This window comes from Salvelinus sp. IW2-2015, linkage group LG23 (assembly GCF_002910315.2).
Source record: "Salvelinus sp. IW2-2015 linkage group LG23, ASM291031v2, whole genome shotgun sequence".
NCBI classification, from domain to species: domain Eukaryota; kingdom Metazoa; phylum Chordata; class Actinopteri; order Salmoniformes; family Salmonidae; genus Salvelinus; species Salvelinus sp. IW2-2015.
The window spans coordinates 41,117,731-41,139,690 of record NC_036863.1 but is presented as its reverse complement, the minus strand read 5'-3'; the positions used below and the strand labels follow the sequence as shown (position 1 = coordinate 41,139,690).

General features: G+C 44.7%; 1 protein-coding gene and 1 pseudogene across 1 annotated transcript in view; both read right to left on the bottom strand.

The window, feature by feature from the left end:
• The window catches only part of LOC111951074 (neurexin-1-beta-like), a 146,156-nt gene extending 145,944 nt beyond the window's left edge, over positions 1–212 (bottom strand). Inside the window, exon 1 of the mRNA XM_023969072.3 lies at positions 43–212. Coding sequence (XP_023824840.1) covers positions 43–184 — 142 coding nt within the window. The 5' untranslated portion in view covers positions 185–212. The remainder of the gene's footprint in view (positions 1–42) is intronic.
• Positions 213–7,011: 6,799 nt separating this feature from the next.
• Positions 7,012–21,960, bottom strand: part of LOC111951075 (neurexin-2-like) — a 146,641-nt pseudogene continuing 131,692 nt past the window's right edge.

Below are 21,960 nucleotides of genomic sequence, written 5' to 3'. Positions count from 1 at the left end.
GAGTGCCCCATGACCCCATGGCTGTGCCCCTGTCTGACGTACCTCCACAGCCGCGCTCCACCTGGCCCACCCTGTGGAGGGCATCTGCCATCATGTCAGGGAGTCTCCCATTCAGGTCCACAGAGGCCAGGCAGCCCTGGTACCCGTCCCGGGACGCAACCAGCTTGGGCAGGCTGCTGTACATGCTCTTCCCCACACCACCAACATACAGCTCCCCTGGAAGACACACACAGCATCACTCAATCAGAGCATGTTCTCCTGGAAGATAATGATTATTCTCAGAAGTCAAAGCAGAAACACCTCCAGGAAGTCATTGCTAAGATACAATAGCGTTGAGTGGGAGGTTATCAACTAGTGCCACTCAATGTTAAAGCAGCTATGAACAGATTTGATACCCTAAGTTTGGCATTTGATAAATGTTCTGCAATCATAGGCCTCCAATAACTTGCTAGTTAACATTCAAATCAGACAGATCTCTTCACGATTTACAACCTCCGAGAAGCCATTTGGTGACACGATGCGTCAGATGCAGGTGGACTCTAAATCATTGAAACCAATGATGATCTGTCTTGTCTTCATCAGATTTATGCCCCTTTCAGGAGACTGTTTACTTGCATAGGAACCCTCCCAGCCACAGTAATCAGTCATCGTTTGGCTGTTGAATTGCAATGTTGGGGGAACATCTTAGGTAGATGTCTGAGAATTCCTCTGTGCTGTTTATCAGCAGAGGGAGCTGGGACAATCTGTGTATTTCTCTGCAGAAAGATTTGAAATGTTACATGGCTGTTAACTCAAGGATATTACCCAAACTGGCTCACAATCATTTAAAACCTCCTGGGACTTCAAAATGAAGAGTCAATATCATTAATTTCGAAGTAAAAAAAAATGTATGTAGCAATTAAGGATACTAGCTTTAAACGGTACCCTGTTAAAGGGGGACTGAACACAATGATTCTGCATTTTTTTCCTTCTGCTGCTCATTAAGAAACCTGAGATTTGGGTCTTGGGTGTGTGGTTCGATGTGGGTGTATTATGTATGGGTGACAGGTAGCCTCGAGGTTAGAGCGTTGGGCTAGTAACCGTAAGGTCACTGGTTTGAATCCCAGAGCAACAAGATGAAAAAACTGTTGCTGTGCCCTTGAGCACGACACTTAACCCCAATTGCCACTGGCTGCACCCAGGACTGATTTCTGAGAACCTGTCTACAACTTCATCAGCTGCAAGCTGTCAAACTATTGTAAATAAAGCACAAGCTGTAGTAGGTAGCAGGCAGATTGAGTAGCCAGGCCACGTTAGCTAAATCAGCTTATCAATTCACTGGTGATTGGCGATGCGTGTGCTTCGGGGGCTTCCGTTTTTTTTTTTTTACAACATTCTAACTATTCATTACCAGGTAGTGTTTTATAGCGAATCGTGTTACAAAACATGTCACGGCGGGAAACAAAATGAATTGCAAATGGGTTTCTACATTTTTAAAATTGAGATGGGATGCAACTAAGTCTCAATTCTCATTTTGCCCAAAACAGTGGCAGACTCGAGTGATCACTAATATCAAACATAAGAGAGAGTGGCCACTCCATCAAGTGCACATAAAATGTGTTYTTTCAACATAACATTGATGACGTGTTGTCTGATGTAAACGAGTCTGAGGTGGATAGAGCGCCAACTGGATAGATTGGATAGAGCGCCAACACCGCAGCTGATTGTCCATTCTTGACAATTCTCCCTAGGTGTTACCATCTCGTGTTAGTGGGCAATTAGGCATGATTGTAATCCAAACCCAGCCATCATGGAAGTCATGACGACCTCAGTTACACAAATCTCACAAAACTCAGTTTTGGAATACACAGAATTATCCTACTTACACTTTTTTGGGGTCAATTTTGGCACTGAAATAACTGTTTGACTAATATCAATGCCACATAAGCCGTTTTCAACCAGATAAGTCGTTTTTTTGCCTTCAGTTGCTCTTTAATATACACAGCACAGTAAAAGTATGATTTCATATTCTGGTTTATATGGCTTATAATGATTACACAAGAAGTTCAGCCGGCAGACCCTTGGGATAAGGAGAGGAGAAACTTCAAATTAATCTTTGATGTTCTGAGGAACAAAATGAGAGAAAAAACTACCATGAGATGAAATAAAATATAAAAGGAGGTGATAAGCAAACAATATACTATGAAGATTGAGCAAAATAAATTAATGGTGAACGTGTAGAATAACATGATTAATATTAGTTTGAGTCTACAACTGAAATGAACACAATTGGTACACAGTTGTTGCCCTTAGGATTTTTCCAAAACATGTTGTCTAGTACTGTGCGTTAGTGCTGAGCGATTAGTGCCTTTTGAGGTCGGTTGAGTTTCGGCTCGATTATTWAAWWWWTTWTYACCGTTTTCGATGTATTATATAKATTTKTTATGACATTAAATGCACTATGMATTATGTGGGTTGAATTCTGTAACACAGAATAAAACAATTAATAAAGTCCCATGATGGTAGTGACTGCCCATTACTGCTTATCACTTACTAACCATCATTTATTCGCATTACTTTGCTTTAATACAATATTTGTTTAATTTGATGGCTTTATTATTTCATTCCAAGTCATCTTCTCATCTTTACAGAACTTCTGCCTATGCTGTCTGACAAAATCACTATTTTAGTAGTTCTTCAAAGTAAATAAGGCATGCTTTTACGACTGCTAAATACCAACTATCAATCACTTAGATCATGTCATTTCAAACTCCTGAAGCAATTGCTGGCAATGCAAATAGTCTGGGTAGCCATTTGATTAGCTGTTCAGGAGTCTTATGGGGGTAGAAGCTATGTAGGAGCCTCTTGGACATAGACTTGGCACTTGCCGTGCAGTAGCAGAGAGAACAGTCTATGACTAGGGTGGCTGGAGTCTTTCACAAATGTTAGGGCCTTCCTCTGACACCACCTGGTATAGAGGTCCTGGATGGCAGGAAACTTGGCCSMGGTGATGTACTGGGTCGTACGCACCCCTGAGGGGCCCCCGTGTTGAGGATCAGCGTGGCAGATGTGTTGTTACCTACCCTTACCACCTGGGGGCGGCCCGTCAGGAAGTCCAGGATCCAGTTGCAGAGGGTGGTGTTTAGTTACAGGGTCCTTAGCTTAGTGATGAGCTTTGAGGGCACTATGGTGTTGAACGCTGAGCTGTAGTCAATGAATAGCATTCTCACATAGGTGTTCCTTTTGTCCAGGTGTGAAAGGGCAGTGTGGAGTGCAATAGAGATTGTATCATCTGTGGATCTATTGGTGCAGTATGCAAATTGGAGTGGGTCTAGGGTTTCTGGGAWAATGGTGTTGATGWGAGCCATGACCAGCCTTTCAAARCCTTTCATGGCTACAGACGTGAGTGCTACGGGTCGGTAGTCATTTAGGCAGGTTACCTTAGTGTTCTTGGGCAYAGGGACTATGGTGGTCTGCTTGAAACACGTTGGTATTACAGACTCAGACAGRGAGAGGTTGAAAATGTCAGTGAAGACATCGGGAGAGRTTGTACACAGACCGGACAAGACTAAGCGGGAGCACAATGGATGCTCGTCATTGTAGTTTATTACAATGTTTTCTGAGCCAATTCAGGCTTGATCTGATTTATCTCTACAGAAACTGCACATCGAGCTCACAGGAAAAAAAACCCGAATATAATAGAATTCAAATAATTGAACCGATGTCGGTCAATTTGTTGTTTAAAAAACCCAAATCATCGGAAATTTCCGTTAATCGCTCAGCAGTACTGTGCAYGGTAACAACAAATGTCAATTTATCAAACTTTTTGGAATGAAATTCTCACGAGCACGAGTAGACGGCATCAATTTGTTTGGGTGCCAGCAACCTAACACTACTTCAAGTCAAGCAGGAAAGTAAAACAAAATCCCCTCTGAGGCACAGACTGTTCCACTGACCATGTCTTCCCTTTCAAACCAAACATACTTTTGTGTTCATACCACGAGTTTATTTCTACAGAGAATACTCCTGAGTAACTAAGTGCAGCAACCAACAGCATTTCCTGACTGCAGTACTCCTTCCACACTTCGGATCCCAACAGGTGTGCCAAATATAACACGTATAATTGCTTGAGCCAWTACTCGGAAAGCTGCTCCTTCGATACATTCACTGGCCCTTTGTTTTTTTTCAAGGAGATGAATACCCGTAGAGCCTCGGGCACTCTCACAATAAAACTGTTTCATGGCTATGTTTTTAAATGCCCTTTGTTGAACATACAGGTAGCAGAGAAGTTATGCTGCGCTGGAAACAGGTATGTCCCTTTCTCCTTGACATACTGAAGCTTTCCCTGACCTTCAAATGGCCACATCCTGATCTTTTTATTTCACCTTTATTTAACCAGGTAGACTAGTTGAGAATAAGTTCTCATTTACAACTGCGACCTGGTCAAGATGAAGCAAAGCAGTGCGACACAAACAACAACACAGAGTTACACATGGAATRAACAAGCGTACAGTCAATAACACAATAGGGGGAAAAAATAAAGTCTATATACWGTGTGTGCAAATGGCGTGAGGAGGTAAGGCAATAGTAGCAAGTAATTACAATTTAGCAAATTAACACTGGAGTGATAGATGTGCAGATGATGATGTGCAAGTASAAATTCTGGTGTGCGAAAGAGCAGAAAAGTAAATAAAAACAATATGGGGATGAGGTAGGTAGATTGGATGGGCTATTTACAGATGGGCTATGTAYAGCTGCAGCGATCGGTTGGCTKATGTTTAAAGTTATTGAGGGAAATATAAGTCTCCAGCTTCAGCGATTTTTGCAATTCGTTCCAGTCATTGGCAGCAGAGAACTATAAGGAAAGGCGGCCAAAGGAGGTGTTGACTTTGGGGATGACCAGTGAGATATACCTGCTGGAGCGCGTGCTACGRGTGGGTGTTGTTATCGTGACCAGTGAGCTCACCCAAATCTGCAGTGTTGTTGCGGTGAAAGAAAGCACTAACAGGTATGCTAACTGGTCGGCAACATCTGTAAATACCCATAGGAAGGGCACTCTGTCAGGCATTAAGGTCACCTAATGGTTCCCTACATACAGACCATAAGAGCTCACACACTACTGTTCCTGCCTCAAGTACCAAGCAAGGCCAGTGATCTGGATCACAGAGAACGGTGCAATTTCATGGGCCCATACCCCAGCATGGCTTAATAATTGGGTAAATAGGACGGTGTGCACTTGATTGGCAACATGAATGTCATGCAGGATGCCTGGTGCAGGTAGATAACTGATGGAGGCGAAAATACCTTTAATGAATAACAACTACTTAACAGTCTGGCTCAGAGGTGTTTCAAGGCGACAACAACATGGCTGTATGTCACCTTAATACCTCCTATGATACATGTGTAACTAAAGGCATATCTTTGATACAATGGAATACTTGATCCGTTTAATGACGAGGGCCGGTGAGTCAATGTTTGCCGACGCAGAGGTGGTTCTGTCAAGGTCAGCGGACGTGCTCCCGCTGCTGTTGCTATTGCTGCTGTGTCCACGGCTGACACTCTGCTCCACTCTCTTTCAATTTCATTTCACCTAGCCGCCCARTAGACACAAAGACTTCATTTTCTTCTCACCCAAAGCGTTCTTCTCCTGGGCATGAGAGTCTACCAATCTATTCACTTAYGAGGCCGTTTATCAATTTAAAATTCATGCTAAAATCTGAAGTTCAGTGCCAAAAAGCGCCCTCATTCAATATTCTCCAATGGGAGAATCTGTTTTACAGTTCCCCCAGTAGGCCATSAGAGTAAATAAGAATTTGTTCTTAACTGACTTGCCTAGTTAAATAAAGGTTACATTTATACCAGTTACAGCGATTCAGAGCTGCTAACGGCGGGCACAGGGTCTGTCTGCCCGCTTATTGGCTCTTTCAACGCAGATGAGATCACTATTCTGCCTGATACACCAGAGCAGAATTTCCCTAACTTTTTCACTCAGGCCCCCCTTCCAGCTTTGGGGAAAATCCCRCGCCACGTCTATTTCTATAGGCACAAACACTGTTCATGACAAAATGTTCACACCCCTCKTGTTGGTGGAGAGAAAACATTGCATGTTTAAAGCTYATTTCCTGCAATTCTACACATTTTGTTAAAGGGTGCAGAAAGCATTCTGCATTTTGTGCATTTCTATACATTTTGCCACGTCTAATGTCTATTCATGCGATATTTGAGTGACTCAAACATCACAACAAAATCTATGGGCAAAAAAAACCTASCAATAAAAGCTAGCGGACATGGGCTAGTTGATCTGGACATTTCTGACAAGTTATAAATAGTTCTCTAAGATATGCAATGGCTGACATGACAAGAGGAAAACTGATGATGCACCCCACATTTTTCAAAATTGCACCTTGTGCATTCTACTATTACAACATTCAAGAGCAAGTTGAAAGCTGGACTGAGTTCCTAAAAATAAAATGGCCGACCCATCGCGCCCCCCCCCCCTTAATTTCGCTCAATTTCCCTACACTGTAGAACTATATTCAGTCATCATCCCAGTACAGATAACTCTGAGTTTTTAGAGTGAAGGCTAACTTTGCTTGAGCGTTATGAGTTAATTCCCCATAGAAGTGGGCACGCTCTATGATGGGGGGGAGAGACGTCTCCCGCGTAAAAAGTGAGTCAACTGGAGATATGCATAAAAGGTTCCTATGCGTCAAAGAAAATATCAAAATAAGACAGAAGAAATCCAAATGAAAACAAATTAGAAAAAGACAGAATTGACGCTGGTCAACTAAATGTTCAAAATTAAACAAAAATAAAAGCTCGTATGATACGGACAGAAAGTAGAAAGTCCCTGTGTTTTTTATAACCGTTTTAGGAAGAGTAGCCCATATAGACATCTGCCGCCTGTAATAACCTTTTTTTCAAAATCAGAATTACAGTTGAATAGCCCTGGTATAACCGCCTGCATCAAATCTGACATTTGCTGAGCCAGTTTTGAGGAGGTGTAGTGTATACCCATACCTTTGGTCCAGGTTACGGCCGCCTGAGTGCTGGTGACGTGCGGGAGTCGATCTTGAGATGTGCACATGTTGTGTCCCGGAGACCACCAGTCGTCCACTGTTTGTCGTTGAGTGGCTTCTCAGAGTTGCCCTTCATCAGCGACGGCCGTTGCCCAGGGCAAACACGTAATGAATGTACCTACACACAGCATTACACCATGAAAGTGTCAATTACAGAATGACCTATGTCATTTATGTATTCAGGGCTCATCTGTAAAAGAATCTTGTCTCAGTATGACACCCTGATAAATCATATACAGTTGGGAGAACAAGTCTTATTTGATACACTTGCGCGATTCTTGCAGGGTTTTCCTACTTACAAAGCATGTTAGAGGTCTGTAAATTTTTATATAGGTACACTTCAACTGTGACGACAGAATCTAAACAAAAATCCAGAAAATCACATGTATAATTTTTAAGAAATTAATTAGCATTTTATTGCATGACAGTAATATTTGATCACCTACCAACCAGTAAGAACTTCCTGCTCTCACAGACCTGTAGTTTTTCTTTTAAAGCCCTCTGTTCTCCACTCATTACCTGTATTAACTGCACTGTTTAAACCGTTACCTGTATAAAAGACACCTGTCCACACACTCAATCAAACAGACTCCAACCTCTCCACAATGGCCAAGACCAAGAGCTGTGGTAAGGACATCAGGGATAAAATTGTAGACCTCACAAGGCTGGATGGGCTACAGGACAATAGGCAAGCAGCTTGGTGAAAGAAAACACTGTTGCGCAATTATTAGAAAATGGAAGAAGTTCAAGATGACGGTCAATCACCCTCGGTCTGGGGCTCCATGGAAGATCTCACCACGTGGGGCATAAATGATCATAGAGGAAGGTGAGGGATCAGCCCAGAACTACACGGCAGGACCTGGTCAATGACCTGAAGAGAGCTGGGACCACAGTCTCAAAGAAAACCATTAGTAACACACTACGCCTCATTGGATTAAAATCCTGCAGCGCACGCAAGGTTCCCCTGCTCAAGCCAGCGCATGACCAGGCCCGTCTGAAGTTTGCCAATGACCATCTGGATGATCCAGAGGAGGAATGGGAGAAGGTCATGTGGTCTGATGAGACAAAAATAGAGCTTTTTGGTCTAAACTCCACTCGCCGTGTTTGGAGGAAGAAGAAGGATGAGTACAACCCCAAGAACACCATCCCAACCGTGAAGCAGGAGGTGGAAACATCATTCTTTGGGGAGTGCTTTCTGCAAAGGGGACAGGACGACTGCACCAGTTGAAGGAGGATGGATGGGCCATGTATCGCGAGATCTTGGCCAACAACCTCCTTCCCTCAGTAAGAGCATTGAAGATGGGTCGTGCTGGCTTCTTCCAGCATGACAACGACCCGAAACACACAGCCAGGGCAACTAAGGAGTGGCTCCGTAAGAAGCATCTCAAGGTCCTGGAGTGGCCTAGCCAGTCTCCAGACCTGAACCCAATAGAAAATCTTTGGAGGAGCTGAAAGTCTGTATTGCCCAGCGACAACCCCTAAACCTGAAGGATCTGGAGAAGGTCTGTATGGAGGAGTGCCAAAATCCCTGCTGCAGTGTGTGCAAACCTGGTCAAGAACTACAGGAAACGTATGATCTCTGTAATTGCAAACAAAGGTTTCTGTACCAAATATTAAGTTCTGCTTTTCGGATGTATCAAATACTTATGTCATGCAATAAAATGCAAATTAATTACTTAAAAATCATACAATTAGATTTTCTGGATTTTTGTTTTAGATTCCGTCTCTCACAGTTGAAGTGTACCTATGATAAAAATTACAGACCTCTACATGCTTCGTAAGTAGGAAACCTGCAAAATCGCAGTGTATCAAAACTTGTTCTCCTCACTGTATATATATATATATATATATACATACAGTACCTGCTTGGACAAACCTACTCATTCAAGGGTTTTCTTTATTTTTACTATTTTCTACATTGTAGAATAATAGTGAAGACATCAAAACTATGAAATAACACATACGGAATCATATATAACAAAAAAAGTGTTGAACAAATCAAAATATATTGAGATTTGAGATTCTTCAAAAGTAGCCACCCTTCGCCTTGATGACAGCTCCGCACACTCTTGGCAAGCTCCACGGTTACGGACAACTCCTGCTGACTAATCCCTTATTGAGTGACAGTATTTCTGGGCAAAGCTGGACTGCGGTTAAACATCTGTGGGCATTATTGTTCGCTCTCTCACTCTTACTCACTCGATCCTTCTCTTTTAACAAAATAATTTTCAGTGAACAAAACATTCTGAAACCATTCCCTTTATATTCCTCCAGCTGACAGAGTAAAATGAATCCATGTAACACAAAAGGACTTGTTGAGCCGGAGAAAAGAGGAACAGTGGTAGGCACTAGGCAGCTGTGTTATTATTCATTCATCCCACACTCACTGCATGGTTACGGTACCTGGAAAAATAGGTTGCAGAATAGGTTGAACAAGTGAATTATATTGAGACCCAAATCCTCATTTTGCAAGTGAGGTCTGCATGTAGACAAATTATACAACATTTACAAATAATGGCTTCTTCTGTTCTAAAAACAACCTCCAACCAATTACCTGAGCCCATTGAATAGCTAGGTGGAGCTTCACCCCTTCCTGACCCCCACCWCGCCACTCACCCTTTGACCAGCTCCACAACGATGAAGTCACTGCCGTCTCCAGAGTTGAAGAGCAGCAGGCCGTCGAGGCTGGTGGTCTTGAACTGGAAGAAGAGRTGCATGGAGGCGTAGGCCTGCAGGGTGGAGAAGGCCAGGCAGCTAGCCCGACTGTGGAAGGTCACAGGGTCAGCCACGATGCGGCGCATGCCGAAGCGGGCGTTGAGCTCGCAGTAGGAGATGTCTCCGTTCTTACACTGGTCCAGGTAGGGGACGCCATTGAACGAGAGGGCCTGCAGGTGCCCTATGAAGTTAGATGGCACCACGGAGATGAAGCGGCGCTCGGTCATGATGCCCGTCTCAATGTTGTGGAACTCCAGGCGAGTGTGGGCACCGGTCATTTGGCCTGGGGTGAAATAAATACATGTTGATGGGCAGAGATGTAGTGTATCATGAGGATCACGGTTTTCCCTTCATCTCATGGTTTGACTCTGCTCTGCCATGCCGTCTTACCTTCCACRGTCACGTTGTCCACAGAGAGGTGCAGGTTCTTCCCGCGACGCACCACCTTCACTGARTGCCACTCATTGTCGTTCAGCTTCTGTCCTGCTAACAGCATCTCTGGGCCTTTACCTGTGAAGAAGCAAGGACAAAGTCAACACCAGAGCACATTCATACAGCATATCCGTTGGAAACGGGTCCTTATTTAAAATGGATAAAATACACTGAGTGTACAAAACATTAAAATCACCTGCTCTTTCCATCACATAGACTGACCAGTTGAATCCAGGTGAAAGCTACGATCGCTCATTGGTCAATAGTTAAAACCACTTCAAATCACACATAGACTGACCAGTTGAATCCAGGTGAAAGCTACGATCGCTTATTGGTCAATAGTTAAAACCACTTCAAATCAGTGTTGATGAAGAGGAAGAGACAGGTTAAAGGAGGATTTTTAAGCTGTCAGACAATTCTGACCACTCTGACATGGATTGGGTGTGTGTGCCATTCAGAGGGAGAATGGGCAAGACAAAATAGTTAAGTGTCTTTGAACGGATTATGGTAGTAGGTGCCAGGCGCACCGTTTTGTGTCAAGAACTGCAACGCTGCTGGGTGTGTCACACTCAACAGTTTCCCACCACCCAAAGGACATCCAGCCAACTTCTCACAACTGTGGGAAGCATTGGAGTCAACATGGGCCAGCATCCCTGTGGAACACCTTTGACACCTTGTAGAGTCCATGCCCCAACGAATTGAGGCTGTTCTGAGGGAAACTCAATATTAGGAAGGTGTTCCTAATGTTTGGTACACTCCATGTATACTTCCCGATACTACCTGCCAGTGGAAGCAGCCTAGGGGAGTGCGGCTCATAATAATGTCTGGAATGGATTAAACGGAATAGTATCAAACACATCAAAGACGTGGTTCCCAAGAGGTTGATCCCACTCCATTGACCACATTCCTGCCATTATTACGAGCCGTCCTCTCCTCAGCAGCCTCCACTGATACCTGCTGCAAGGGGGTGTAAATGGGTGTAAATACAAGCTTGTCACGTTCGTGATAAGAGACGGACCAAGGAGCAGCGTGATTAAAGTTCCACATCTTTTAATAAAGCGAAACTCCCAAACAAAACAATAAACAAACAGCGAAACGTGACATCAGTGGCGCAAAATGCACATACACAAACAATATCCCACAAAGCAGGTGGGAGAAAGGGCTTCCTAAATATGATCCCCAATTAGAGGCAACGATTACCAGCYKCCTCTATTTGGGAACCATACAACCCAGCCACATAGAAAATCAATGACTAGAACACCCCCCTTGTCACGCTCTGACCTAAACACCATAGAGAGCCCTCAGGGCATGACACAAGCTATTGGTTAGAGGTGAGAGTGACTAACCAATACTGTGCTGTGCATTGTTTAACGTTGAATGAATATGTACTTCTGTTTTGTGTCGTATAATGACTCAAGTCAGATCGTGAAAACGTATCTATAAACCCCTTTAGACAACCAGCCAACAACTTGAGTAGTATCCGGAGGCTTGGCCAGTGGATACAGTTTTATAGCTCAAGGATTTCTGCTAAAATCCTCTGCTCTTTTTTTCCCAGCTCTCAAGGTTTGAAAATAGGTCACAATGCGGAAGCTTTGCCACTGCAGCACCGTCACCCCCGATCAGTGGCTATGCAACAGGCGGTCCGACAGCGCAGTTCAAAGAAGTTCTGACATGGCTGGCGAAGCTAATTGGTCATGCCTAAGCCTGCCGGGCCTCGGGGGGTTTGTTGATCTAATTGAGCTCAGGGTGTATGAAAATCCCAGGAGACACGGAGAGGACACTGGCTGCTACTGGGACGCTGCAGCTGATGACATCAATTGGTTTCCAAATACTCCGCCKTTTCTTCCTCTGGGAGAAAGAGGCCACTGGCTTGTTAAGCTTGACAGCAGAGCAAGTGTCTCAGCAAGGGGTAACATTATAGACCAACTACACGCTTATCTGATAGATATGGGTCCTGCGCAAACACATACTACCGGTAAACCTTCATTGTACAACATCCCGTTCTGTTGTTATTACTATTGACATGTTYGATCAGAGTGGCTAAGAATGACAACTACAGTTAGAAATGGCTAGGCCTGAGGCAGAGCAGTGCTTTTCCAAAGTGAAACCTTGTAACAATTGTAAAACCTCATACTGTCAGTCTGTTTTTGGACCGATTAYAACAGTCTATTATCCCAAAATAACCTACAGACCTTAGTTTGGATCCCCAGTCCTGTTCCTTTTTTATTGACTGTGGGYTTATGTCCTACCAAACCCATGTTTACCCACTAAATCAACACAACAGTCTACTGAGCAGGTGGAGGGAGGTACAGAGAAATRTTTGCAGAGCAGAGGAGATGGGACTTCATCTGAAGTCAACTGTGTTTGAGCAGTGTTGATCTCGTCTCAGAGGTGGGCTCCCCTGCTGTCTAATTACAGAGCGTCGGCCCAAACACATACCACTGTGCTTCAGCAGAGAGAGCAGCTCCACCAGGAACAAGCACATACGAGTTAGAGAAGTTGGCAAGCTAGTTGTGTAAGGGCTATCTATAGTAGTGGGCTGAAAAGTAAGAATTCTGGTGTGCAAGAAAGCATATCAGTACATATCCACAGTGCTCTTTTGGGACTAAACCCGAACTCAAGATTTTGTAGGGACGAGTCCTAAACGCACATTTCTCTGTCTAAATAGTGTCATACGCGTTTGTCTAKAACTGTTCCCCTTGCAAGTCATGGATTGATTACTGACGTTTTACTAAATCCAACCCTTTAAATATACAGCCCAGTTTCATGTTAAGTTACACAGTTTAAGTTCGCCAATATGGAGAATTTATTTTGTTTYAGCAAACATTTGTTTCTTACGGAGCCCGGGAAGTGACATGGACAGTAAAAAGATTTAAGGGCAAATCCACTTAACAATATTTCGGTATTTTTTTTCATTAGTCAAAATGCATCAACATGATGTGGCAAGTGATAAATTGCCTCTTGAAAATCCTAGATCTTGAAAACTTGACTGCTGACATGCAAAATATTTTGGGACTATCAACAATATTTTCTTTCTTACAAAAAAATCTGTAAGAAAGAAAATGTTTGCGTGACGAAATGGATTGTTATTTTTCCCCTCAATCTACACACAATACCCCACAATGACAAAGCAAAGAAATCCTCTCTKTCAGGTTGGATGGGGAGTGTCGCTGCATAGCTATGTTCAGGTCTCGCCAGAGACGTTCGATCGGGTTCAWGTCCGGGCTCTGGCTAGGCCACTCAAGGACATTCAGAGACTTGTCCCGGASCCACTCAGGCCAAAGACTTCAATCTTGGTTTCATCAGACCAAAGAATCTTGTTTCTCATGGTCTGAGAGTCCTTTGTCAAAAGGCACCTAAACTCCAAGCGGGCTGTCATGTGCCTTTTACTGAGGAGTGGCTTCCGTCTGGCCACTCTACCATAAAGGAATGATTGGTGGAGTGCTGCACAGATGGTTGTCCTTCTGGAAGTTTCTCCCATCGCCACAGACAAATTCTGGAGCTCTGTCAGAGTGACCATATGGTTCTCTGTCACCTCCCTGACCAAGGCCCTTCTCCCCCGATTGCTTAGGTTGGCCGGGCAGCCAGCTCTCGGAAGAGTCTTGGTGGTCCCAAACATCTTCCATTTAAGAATGATGGCGACCACGATGTTCTTGGGGACCTTCAATGTTGCAGAAATGTTTTGGTACCCTTCCCCAGATCTGTGCCTCGACACAATCCTGTCTCGGAGCTCTACGGGCAATTCCTTCGACTTCATGGCTTGGTTTTTGCTCTGACCTGCACTGTCAACTGTGGGACCTTATATAGACAGGAGTGTGCCTTTACAAATCATGTCCAATCAAYTGAATTTACCACAGGTGGACTYCAATCARGTTGTRGAAACATCTCAAGGAGGATCAATGGAAACAGGATGCACCTGAGCTCAAATTTGAGTCTCATAGTAAAGGGTCAGAATACTTATTTAAATAAGGTATCTGTTTTTTATTTGGAATAAATKWGCAAAAATGTAAATTTGTCATTATGGGGTATTGTGTGTAGATTGATGTGGATTATTATGTTTTAATCCACTTTAGAATAAGCCTGTAATGTAACAAAATGTGGAATAAGTGAAGGGGCCTGAATACTTTCAGAATGCACTGTACTATTTGAAAAGTTACTTTTTCAGACATTTTCAGAAGATGTGCAGGGACTACGTTGTCCTGGCATTACGGGGGGAGGGAGGGGGAAGCTTGTTCCACCATTGGGGTGGCAGGACATAGAAGMGCTTTGACTGGACTGAGCGGGAACTGACCCCCTGTAGCAGTGGGCTGAGATGTCTGCCAGGCACGCAGAGATGCATGTCACCACCTGGGTGTCAGGGAGGGGGAAAGAGAAAAGCAGTTGAGTGTCATCCACACAGCAATGATGGAAGAGACCATGTGAGGATATGACGGAGCCAAGTGACATGGTAGGAGCGACCTGCCAGGTAGGATGCAAACCAGGAGTGTGCAGAGCCTGAGAYGCCCGGCTCTGAGAGGGTGGAGTGGAGGACCTGATCGATCATGGTGTTGAAGGCAGCGGATAGATCTAGGAGGATGAGAACAGTGTCAGCTTTGGCAGAGCCTCCATTAAACAGAGGAGAGTGGCCACAGTCGAGTGAGCTATCTTGAAGCCTGACTGGTTAGTTTCCAAGAAGATCGTTCTGAGAGAGTAGGTCAAAGACATCTGCAGTGTTTTGGGGATGAAGACGGATACTGGTCTCTAGTTGACGTCAGAGTGGGTTGAGTGTTGGTTTCTTGAGGAGGGGAGCGACTCTGGTCTTCTGGAAGTCAGAGGGGGCGCAGTCAGTGGTGAGGGATGGGATTACTTCCCATTGACGAGGGAAGTAAGAAGGTCTCCAGAGATCGTCTGCCACCACAGTGACGACCAGATGCTCTTTGACTATGAGAGAACACAGTCAGATGACGAGAGCAGCTGGAATAGCAGCGTTCTCTGGGGGTGATCCATGACTCTGTCAGGGCCAAAAGTGTAGGAGGGAATAAAGGGCAACATAGGCCTTCTTGACCGGAGATTGGCAGCTCGAAACGCTGCCGGAGACCACGAATTCAACACGGATTGTGCGCACAGGGTACACTACATTAGAAGGGGTGGGGAGCATCTGTAAAGCCGACAGGGAGAGGAGCGAACAGGTATAGAGAAAACACTGTTGGCAAAGCTACAAGAGAGAAAAATGAGATCATCTAAAAATAACTAGGTAAGACACTCAAGTGAGAGAGTGGTGTGGGGGCCTTCCTCTAACTCCTCAGAACAACTCAGCAGCCCTGTCTTTGTTTCAGCAACCGTCTTCATTTTGGCGACAAGACCGCCGCTTACAGCTGCTGCTGAAAAAATAGGGGAGACTGACGTAYTAACACTAATTGCTGATTGCCTACCAGAGGTGAAGGACACACCTCCCGGCACTAACTGCTGATTGCCTAGGAGAGGTAAAACAATACAGGCACTGATGAGTCAGGTTGTCAACACCAACCACAGCACAAGTGATGAGCTATTAACAGTTGAGACAGCAATGATTAACTAGGTAACGAGAAAGACAGCATTTAACTTCAATTGACCAAGCAATACCAGCTCTAGACGAAGACATATTACCTCTTTAAACAGAGATGCACACGTAAATCAACCTTTCACACAAATACCYCATTGACACAAATGCAAAATATACACCAGTTTGTACTCTGCAGTTCAGCTGTTTTACACAGCTGTTCTTCACATTACGCCAAATTGAATGTCCTTCTGCGGCGTTGTAATGATTGCGTCTTGATAAACTGAAGTTACAGGTATAGTATAGTGTGGGTTTACATTCTGTGTTCTGATTACAGATCGTTTGACGTGGGCCTTTATTTAGCGTCACTGGGCTTGTCAGGCTTTGTATAGACGATGGGGGAGAAAGACTACGGCRTCAGTAGCTTTAAAAGTAGCCCTTTCCTTGGCCAATTTTATCCAGAGAATTTGACGAATATGATTTTAATAAGTATACATCTGAAAATATGCAGTCCAACATTAGTAGGTTTATTACGTGTAAAAATGAAATCATATTGGGTGATTCTTTATTTTACGAGGAACATGTTTTATTTAATCAATTTTAGAATCAGGCTGTAACGTAACAAAATGTGGTAAAAAAGGGTGTGAATACAGTGTAGATGTGTTGCCGGTATGTTGTAGGTTGCAGAAGATGAGTTTGGCCCGCACAAGACGGTGTATCCTGGTGAGCCAATCAGGACCATGGACAGCTCCTCATCCACAGTGGATGAGCCAATTGGCCTGATAAAACAACATGGTGGGAAAAGGCTTGGAGCCATCAAGGCCTCGGCAGTTAGCTGCATGCATTTCATATTTATGACTTACCCGTACTGTATACAGCACAGACTCAACTTTTACCTTGGGCAACATTCAACCATTACATTTGAATTCCTCCTTGTTTTGTCAATTGTGCCCGTTCCTCTCGATGCTTACCTCTTAACATTCTACCAACGATCTGTTAAAATGGTGCTTCTAAGAGGCCCAAATCAGAGGCCCGTTAAAAATGCATGACAAGCTATGGCCTAAACAGAGGCTCTCCCAGATGGTCGAGGGCTCTAATTGACTATCATTTACTTTAACCACTGGCTAATTGTGTCTATTTAAAAGTCAATTAAGAATATTTTATTGCCATTAAACTTCAATCCATCTAAATTCATAGGACAACTCTGCAGCAACATACTTAAGGTTGCCATTCAAGGTTCAAAATGGAAAACACATCACGGCTTTGTACACAATCTGTTGTCAAGGTCTCGCCTGCGTCACATGATCTAAARAAAGCAGATTATTTACATGATCTGTACATTATCCTCTTACCCTTTAGGTTCATACCTGTACTAACCAACACACACAACGAAGCAGTTACATGCATTTTAAATGCATCTTTCCTTGAGTCCTAATACATGTATTTAAAAAAAACTCAATTCTATAGACAACAGTTCCCATAGGTCACCAGGACATGTATTGTTAAAACTCATGGGAAAATGTTTTCCCCAAAAACCCAATGGTATATTGCCATCTGGTGGTAGTTTGAGCACATTACTGATAGAAGTAGCAGGGAGATAATGCCACTGTTGTTTCTCTGAGGAGCACTGTGAACTAATAAACATATGGTATTTTGGCTGTTGTAATGAACAAGGGATCATTTTGTGATTCTGACATTTGTTTCTTGGACTAAAGAATGGTTTACCAAATGATACACAGGCTTATACAGTATTTGATACTTACCTTACGATCCCTTACATTTTTCAAGACAACCCGTGTGATTGTAGTACTTCATTGGGATACGTATTGTATAGGACTAACGTTAAATGCTTTTAACAGTATTAATAGTAAAACAGACAGTAACAGAACATAAGATAGTTGTTCTGAAGTACAGTAAATAATGATAGGAGCCACTTACTGAGGTTACAGTCTATCCTGATACAATCTGGTGAGAGAGAGAGAGAGTGAGATGGTGAGATCCCCCCCCCAAAAAAGTAAATTCAAAAGAAACAATATAAAAAGAGAGAAAACAAAACAAAAACATTTCACATCCTTCAAGGCACATTCTGYAGTTTCTTTTTTTCTTCTCCAGAGAGACCACCATCCGGGGACAAGCTCCAGATTCAAAACCAGCCTTTTCCTCACCATGGCAACCATACAGCACCCACTAACACACGAGCTGAGGGAGGTCATGTTAACTCTCCGCTACACTCAGGAGGACCGGYAATGTGYACCGCAATCAGAGTAAAATCACCGKGTTTGTGATATATCATTACTGTAATAACTTTAGTAGAATTTTCATGACTCTATTTACAACCTAGAAAGTAATCCTACGTTAAATCCGAGGTTGATAACAGATATGCCTCCCGGTGTGTGTACAACCCATGTGGTAGTTAGGTAGAGCACAGACAGAGGAAAGGGCTGATTCGCATACCCCCCGTAGCCACACTGAAACCGTACGCATTTAGAGCTTGAGAGCGTCACGCCGTGGAAAATCTCCTCACCATTGTGCCCTCTGAATAATAGAATAGCTACATAGTCATTATGGCGTACAACTACCAAAACACGTGCCAACACAGTCAGAGCTTCCTTGATCTTTTGGATATAATAAAGCCCTCCGTGAAGGCTATGTACTATGTCCCGAGGACCAAGTTAGGGAAACCCTGCACTACAAGGTGATATGCTAGTGTGCCTGAGGTATTCTCTGGAGCTGTCAACCATCACAAAGCAGTGGATGCAAACAGCCAAGGACCAGACTCACTACCTACAGCCGTAATGGGGCATGTGGAGACTGGGGCTACCAGCTGAGGCAGACAGCCCTGTCAGGCACCATTACTGCCTCGGTCGGCTCTCTACTGCTCTCCTCTTCCTGGGTTAGGACAAATCTGAGAGCCATGGTGGACGGCACTTGTGATCTAGAACAGCAACTACAACATCCGTYGGAACACCATGACAACGAATCTGTCATGGTGATACGGCGTGTTTCTAAGTGAGCTGGTCTCTCTGGCTGCCTGCTCCTAGGACTGCAGACACACYGGCCGTTGAAGGGCTGAAAGGGTTGAGATGGAACAGCTAGCGGCTGACCAGGGAATGGGTGAGAGAGAAAGAGAGAAAACACAGAGGCGATACAGAGAGATGTATATAGATTGTGTATGATGAGGAGAAAGGGAGGGAGGATACATGTAGGACAATACCTTTGCCCATTACATCATGAGTACTCTCACAGAGAAGCCGTGAGGACTCATAAACGTTAGCACTGTTAGCATTACCCAGGTTGACGGTGAGTTTGACCCGGCCCCCGTCCAGCTCCAGACGCAGGGTGTCAGCTGAGTCCTGGGAGGTAGTGGCCACAAGCAGCCCAAAGGCCCTCTGGGACATAAAGCGCAGCGCCACGTCCTCGGCCTCCRTGTGCATGCTGACTGGCAGCGTCACCTTCAGGTACATGCTGCCGTCGTAGCTCAGCACCGTGGCCTCTGTGTGCGGGCACCAAGGACAGGGAGACAGCRTTAGCAAATGTCATTGTCACAAATRTTCCCATACAGTTGAACATCTATTCCTGTACACCCAATACTGAATAAGCGCATGATTCATATGATATCAAATGAAGATGAGAGAATTTCACTTCCACTCATATTTTCAGCTACGATCTTCGCCGAACAAGATCGAACAGATTCTTTGTACGCCTATTGAAGAGACCGCAGTTTCCTGCAGCCACACTAGATGGCAGGAACAGCCTGTAACGTACCACAGCGCTCTTATGTGAAGCCTCTGTTATCAACCTCCTCTCATAGATTTATATTCAGGCCACAAATAGGATGAGGATTCCATTTATATCCCTCATAATGTTRTCGGCCTATATGGCTTCACAATGGGGCTCCTATCCTCTCTGTTAGAACGATATCTGTGCTAGATGCAGGGTTATTCAGACTCACGGAGCACCACCGCAATACTGATGAATCACTGATACACAGCACCTATTTATTCTTCACATACCCGCCAATTCACTAATAGAGTGGCAATTTACCACTTGAATGACTCACATAAAAAGTGATTTCATCTCCATTGTCTGTATGAAATGTCATTAAACTTGTTTAAAAGCTTTGCGGTAACATTTCAAGCAGGGATCGTTTCCACATTCCGCTGATCCTCTCTCTCTCTCACCGCTCTCACAGTTGGGGCCCAGGTAGCCCGTGCTGGTGCAGTCACACACATGACGGTTCCAGCCCTCGCGGCACTGCCCACCGTTGGCACAGACGTCTCTGCCACACCTGATGTGCGTTTCCCTGGTGCAGAAGCTGCTGACTCCAGAGGCACTCTGGATCTCTGCCAGTCTCCTCAGGTCCCGGCTCCGCCCATCCATGAACAGGTCACGCATGCAGCCCACGTAGCCCAGGTTGAGGGGGGCCGTCCAGACTTCTGGGGGGAGGATGARGCCCTGGCGTGCCTCGGGCAGACCCCCGAGGTACATGTCACCCTCCAGGTCTAAGATCTCACTGCCTTCGTTAGCAGAGAATGGTATGCCGCGGCTGTTCACTGAGATCAGGCCTGAAGGCAAGACAGTCAGAGAGAGTCAACTAGTATCAAGGCTGTCTCACTGTATAATCGCACTGTATAATATAGAATATAATCCACAAGGTACACCAGGTGTAGAATTATGAGATGACTAATGAACTGGAACGTCTCAGGTCTTTGTCATACCGTATTYCTCTGTTAATAGTAAGGTGTAAGCAACGCTGGCTCAAATCTAGGGGCAAGGCTAATGAGGGCAGACATTTCCCCACATGAGGTGGATGACGGTATAATTGGCCACTTGCGAAATAGGTTAAGGCAATTTACTAAATGTCATACATAGATTATAGCTGCTAAAAATAAGACTAATTAAAACGGGATATGCACCCAGCATCTCTGACGGCAGCTAAGAAACATGAAGGAGAAGCCAATATGAGTGCCTCCGAATGGGTATAGTAAATGGAATTTCACAAGCCAGTAGGATTTAACCCTTGCTATTCCTGATACCTCAATAAGACCAGAGTTGCAGTATGGCTCTGWCTAAGCTCCTTTATCAGATTCATCATGTGCGCTTTCTCTCACCCATGCGCCCCTCCCTCTGGAAGTCCACGTGGCACCACTCCCCATCGTTGACCCTCTTGTTGCTGGCTTTCATCTTGATGCTGCCAGAGCCCATGTCCATCAGCAGGTAGAGGAAGCCRTCCAGGAGCTCCATAGCAAAGTAGTCGGCCCTGGGCTGCCTCTCCGGCTGTCTGTCTGGGCCCTGCAGACGCCTGTCACCGTGGCTGAACAGCAGCAGGCCGCTGGGCTCCGTAGTGCGGAAGTCAAARGAGATGGAGCCRGTCTTCTTGGTKTTCCACYTGGGCAGGGTGAGGTAGGCGGCGGGYGTGTCGAAGGTGACCGGCTCCAGGGCCGCCACGTCCTCACAGCGGAAGGTCAGGTCACCGTGAACACTGACCTGAGGGTCCCGCTCTGCAGCCAGGCGAGACAGCTCCAGCCTGAACTCGTTGTTCTTGTAGACCACCTGTAAGACAAGGGACAGGACTGTCACTGAGTGGGTTGCTGCGGTCTGCCGAAAGACCACTTTATGCCCTGCTATTTAGCTTAACCCTCACTCTTTTCTGTGATTGTCCTCAATWCCAAACCTTAGAATCCATGCAACAATTTCTAATTCATTGAAGCGTGTAAAACGCACGAGCTCTCGTTCATTACACAACCAGATCATAAACCCATAATGAGAATCTCCCCGTCTGTCTGACGGTCTGTCTGTCACATGTGCACTGTTCTCATGTACAGATGGAGGCAGCAGGGAGGCACAGCTGAACATGGTTTTCATTTTCACACCACTTGCAGTCCAAAGCTGACTGGCGCCCTCCTCCAGGGTGAGAACTTTAGTGTCTTTTTGTTTAAAAATACACTRGGCAGCGGCTTGGTTTCACAAGGCACCATTATCAGTAATTGCCAGACCAAAATAAAATCTCATGAGAAGAATAGAAAAAGAGCCCGAGTATGAAAAATGCAATTGTTGAGTCTATTTTCAGCCAAGAGATGCAAAAGTACAAAATCGATCTCACGCTACGCTAACATTCTGATGACACTCAATATCTCGGTCTCCTTTGGTAGCATCAATCATACATTGCTGAGCCTGTGATCAAATGCAGTTCCGTGAAAAGGTATCTGCCTTTCGGATTTTCTCGATGTTTTTGCA